Here is a 5,194-nt window from a genome sequence, read left to right as displayed (position 1 = left end):
TTTTTGCTTGGCTTTGGCTGGAGCACATGGTCTCTTGAAGACATACGATGAGAGGCTGTTGTTCTGTGGTAAGGATGTTAACTTCTGGTTTTTTCGCGCGGAGACCTTGGATATTCCAAGATACGATGGTTGAATTTCTTGTTTGTACTTTTGTATTATTTTGTGTGTGCATTGCTTTTATTTTATTATTATTATGTTATACTGCTCCGGCTCAGATCTCCATTTCACTGTCTTCTGCTTTCGAACTTTCGGTGTCGTGTTGTATTGGTTGTACTTTTTTGGGTCTTCCCCTTCCTCGTTTCTGTTGGGTTTGGTTGAGTTTATCATCGCTGCTGATCTGGTACGTGTATTCCTTTTTTGTCCTTTTCGGTTTTGGGGAGGGTGACGGTGGGTCGTTTTGCTGGTCTTTGTCACTTGCTTGGTATCGAGTATCGTATTGCTTGGAGTGTCCCTGTTTCGCACTATTCTGAACTGCATGTTCGGTAGATTCCTTGGTCGCTTGATCCATTATATATGAGGTCGTAGGTACTGCTTGTGGTTGTGGACGGGGATTTGCTTGTGAAATTTGAGTTGGTTTAATCGTGGGGGTTTGTGTCTGCTCGATGGTTCGTTTTAATTCGGAAAGAGTAGTAGGGATGGTCTGCGAATCTCCACAGCTGCATTTGCATTTACATTTGCGGGTTCCAGCTGCTACCACATTTGCAAAACTTTGTTCGGGTTGCGTCCTACGATCCACGATTTTCTTCGCCTCCCAATATGATATGCCATTATCAATTTTCACTCGGACGATGTCGTTTTCACGCTGCCAGATTGGGCAGTCTACGCTGATTGTTGAGTGATTTTGCTTGCAATTTACGCACTTAGCCGGCCTTTGACAGTTATCTCCATGGTACTGTTCACTACAATTTGCACACACTTTTTGTTGTTTACAGTCTTTCCCCAAGTGGCCATACTGCATACATTGAAAGCAGCGCATCGGTCGTGGGTAATACGGCCGCGTTACTACGTTTTGGAAACCTACTTTGATGTCTTGTGGCATTATGGCCTTTGAAATCGTCAAAATAAAAGTCGAGGTTTTAACCATACTATCCCCTTGTTTACGCATGATTCTATAGACCGTTGTGACTCCTTGGTCTCGCAGATTTTCCAAGATCACTTCATCATTTTCATCCTGTAGATCCCGACAAGTGATAACAACTCGGCACGTATTCAGGCTCCCATGCTCAGCAACTGCGATATTTATATCGTTCGACATGCGTTGAAGATTCAACAGTTTTTCAGCTTGTTTGTCTGTTTTCGTGTGAACCAACAATTTGCCGTCTTTGATTCGTTTCACGTTGGTCACCTCGCCACAGCAATTTCTGATGACCTTGTCAATCAGAAACGGTGAAACTTTTTCCAACGTTTGGCCTTCGTCCTTGCGTTGGATGACAAGGTAGCGTCCTTCAGTTCGTTGGGGTATCAAACCTAACGCTGGGAACCCCCTTCCACTCATCGCAGGAACTCCGCCACTGCCGCCGTGAGGCGACATGGCCCTACTCGCTTTTGCTCACTTTGTGTGATCGCTTTTTATCCGTCTGTTTGTGTTATTTCGTTGCCTTTCTATTCCCTTGCGTGGTGTCGCTCAACAGTCGGGATGCTCCGTGCTTTGTTGTGGTGAACAAAGCACCTTAGCGTAGAATTGAACTGGCTTTATTTCGTCTCCAGGCACTTTTTTCCACTTCACTCCAATTCGATGTGATGAATTTGTTGATTATCTATCGCGTGGGAAAATTTCCCGCGGATACACAAACTAACACTATAGAAAAATCGTTATCTTAATCCGTCACAATAACCGCGTCGACGCACTGTTTATATCCCGAACTCGAATGGTGTTTCGATTTAAAAACTTAGAATTTTAAAAATCTCATTAATATTTTCATTAATATTTTAAAAAAAATACTAAATGTTGGAAATTTTACAAAATACTACTAATTATGTATACAAAACTTTACAAATTTAAAAAAATCGAATATTGAAAATGAACAATATTTTATCAAAATTTTACCAATATCCACTAAAATTCTATCAACATTTCACTAACATTTCACCAAAATTTTACCAAAATATTGCCATAATTTTACCAAAATTTTACATTTTGTCAAGATTTTACCTAAATTTTGCAAAATTTACCAAAATTTTACCTGCCATGCCCTAATTCATCTTAGCACCTCCATTTATCCCACCCATTTGAACCCATTAGTTAGGGCAGTGTCTGCTATCTCTATTCAACGCGTTAGCTTAAATGGTTCGATAAATAAGGGTGCATTCTACTCGACTTTTCGCTTCGCTCTAACGCGACTAGTTTACATTTTCCAAGCCAGAATTTTTATTTATCTGCTTCTTAAGAACGAAGCAAAGATACCGATTTAAGCGCAATCCTATCAGTCTAAGCCGAGTTATCAGCGAAATAGTGTGACATCGTGACTAATGAGGTGAATGAGAGCTCGTCTACCCTACATTTTGCCATAATTTTCAAAGATTTCAGTTTCTTGCGAGATTTTCGTAACTTTTTTTTGCAAAATTAGCGTAAATTTTTTGTTTAATTTTCGTATTTTTTTTTGTAAAATTTTCGTAATATGTTTTGTAGGACATTCGTAGAATATTCGTAAAATATTCGGAAAATTTTGGTCAAATTTTGATAAAACTTTGTTAAATTTTAGTAAAGTTTTGGTAAGATATTGGTTTTAGCATTTTTATTGTAAAATTTGGTCAAATTTTGGTAAAACTTTAACAAAAGCTGGTAAAATTTTGGACATCTTGGTAAAATTTTAGTAAAATGGTGGTTTTGGCAATCTTTTTGTAAAATTTTGGTAAAATTTTAATAGAAATTTGGTAAAATTTTGGTAAAATGTTGGCAAAATTGTGGTTAATTTTTAGTAAAATGTTGCTAAAGCTTTGACAAACTTTGGTAGATATTTAGTAGAAATTTGGTAAAAGATTGGGAAAAAATTCGGTAATATTTTGAATTTTTTTTTGTGAAATTTTAGTAAAATTTTGGTAATTTTTATTTTTATTTTGGTATTTTTTTTTGTAAAATTTTTGATAAAGCTTGAATTTTAGTGCAAATTTGGTAAAATTTTGGTCAAATATTTATAAAATTTTGGTAAAATTGGTAGACTTTTTAGTTTTATATAGGATTTTAGTGGAAATTTAGTAAAAGTTTGGTAAAATTTTGGAAAAAAATTGATAGAATTTTGGTAAAATTTTGATAGAATTTTAGTGGAAATTTGGTAAAATCTTGGTAAAGTTTTGTTAAAATTGTGGTAAAATTTTTGGGGCACTTTGGTATAATTTTGAAATAATTTTGGTAAAATTTTGGTAACATAAATTTAATTTATTTCTTAATTTGTAAAATTTAGTATAATTAGTAAAATTAGCATTATTTACTAAAATTTTTAAATATATCAAAAAATTGGGTAAATTATTACAATTAAGTCTATAAATTGAAACACGAATCCCTCATCTCCTTAAAAAAGAATTGGTAAAATTTTAGCGGAAATTTGGTAAAATTTGGGTAAAATTTTGAGTAAAATTTTGGAATTTTTTTTTTGTAAAATGATGGTTTTGCCAAATTTTTTGTAAAATTTTGGTTAAATTTTAATATAATTCTAGTGAAAATTTGATAAAATTTTGGCTAAATTTTGATAAAGTTTTGCAAAATTTGGAAAAATGTTGGTGAAATTTTGGTTAATTTCTAGTAAATAGTTGGTAAAACGATGCTAAAATTTTGACAAATTTTGATAAATATTAACAGGAAATTTGGTAAAATGTTGGAAAAATTCGGTAAAATTTTGATGAAATTTTGGTAACTTTTGTAAAATTTTAGTAAAATTTTTGTAAAATGTTGGTTTTGGCATTTTTGTAAACCTTTAGTACAATTTTAGTGTAAATTAGGTAAAATTTTGATAAAATTGGCATAAATTTTTGTTTTAAGTAGAATTTTATAAAATATAATAATTATAAAAATTCTGGTAAAATTTTAATAGAATTTTGGAAAAATTTTGGTAAAATAATGGTTTCGGCAAATTTTTGTAAAATTTTGGTTAAATTTTAATATAATTCTAGTGAAAATTTGGTAAAATTTTGGCAAAATTTGGTAAAGTTTTGGAAAAATTTGGGGAAAATGTTGGTAAAATTTTGGTTAATTTCTAGTAAATAGTTGGTAAAACGATTCTAAAATTTTGACAAATTTTGATAGATATTAACTGGACATTTTGTAAGATTTTGAAAAAAAAAATCGGCAAAATTTTGATGAATTTTTGGTAGAATTTTGTAAAATTTAAGTAAAATTTTGGTAAAATGTTGGTTTTGGCATTTTTTTGAAAAAATTGGTAAACCTTTAGTGGAATTTTAGTGTAAATTAGGTAAAATTTTGATAAAATTGGTATAATTTTTAGTTTTAAGTAAAATTTTAGTGGAAATTTGATAAAGTTTGGATAAAATTTTATTAAAATTGTGGTAAAATTTTAATAGAATATTGGTAAAATTTTGGAATTGTTTTTTGAAAATTTGTTAGTAAAATATTTTTTTTAAATTTTAATTTGTGAAATATGTATAATTAGCAAAATTTTGCAAAATTTAGTTAAGGTTTTAAATATATTAAAAAATTGGGAATATTAGTAAAATTTAAATTAAAACACGAATCTCTTAACTTATTAAAAAAAATTAATAACCCAAGAATTTGCTGTGAACTCCAGCTCTTGAACGCTTTTTCAACCAATTCGCTATTTCGGAAACATTTTTCCAACGCTGTCCAATAACACAACGTCACTAACGTCTTTCGAAAGCTTTGAAAGCTTTTCCATCCAAATTAACAAACATTTGACGAAAATAAAACAAAAATTTTACGAAAATTACACAATAATATTACGACAATTTTACAAAAAAAATAGGAAAATTTAACAAATTCAACTAAAATTTTATATAAAATCTTTAAAAAATTCGATGAATTTTATAAAACTTACAAAAGCTTAACGAAAATTTTACGACTATTTCATAAAAATTTTACGAAAATTATACAAAAAAAAATCAAACAAATTTCAAAATGTTTACGAAAGTTTTACAAAAAAAATTTCGAACAATTCTCAAAAATTTCACAAAAACATTAAAGAAGATTTTACAAATATTTCACCAGTTTTACAACAATTTCACG

General features: G+C 30.6%; 1 protein-coding gene across 1 annotated transcript; it reads right to left on the bottom strand.

The window, feature by feature from the left end:
* Positions 1-211: 211 nt before the first annotated feature.
* Positions 212-1,531, bottom strand: LOC131680688 (uncharacterized). The gene has a single exon (XM_058961398.1). The coding sequence runs from the start codon at positions 1,529-1,531 to the stop codon at positions 212-214; it is 1,320 nt and encodes a 439-aa protein (XP_058817381.1).
* Positions 1,532-5,194: the final 3,663 nt, after the last annotated feature.

The sequence above is a fragment of the Topomyia yanbarensis genome, chromosome 2 (genome assembly GCF_030247195.1).
Source record: "Topomyia yanbarensis strain Yona2022 chromosome 2, ASM3024719v1, whole genome shotgun sequence".
Lineage (NCBI taxonomy): Eukaryota > Metazoa > Arthropoda > Insecta > Diptera > Culicidae > Topomyia > Topomyia yanbarensis.
The sequence above is the reverse complement of the archived record's forward strand: the minus strand, read 5'-3'. Positions and strand labels throughout refer to the sequence as shown.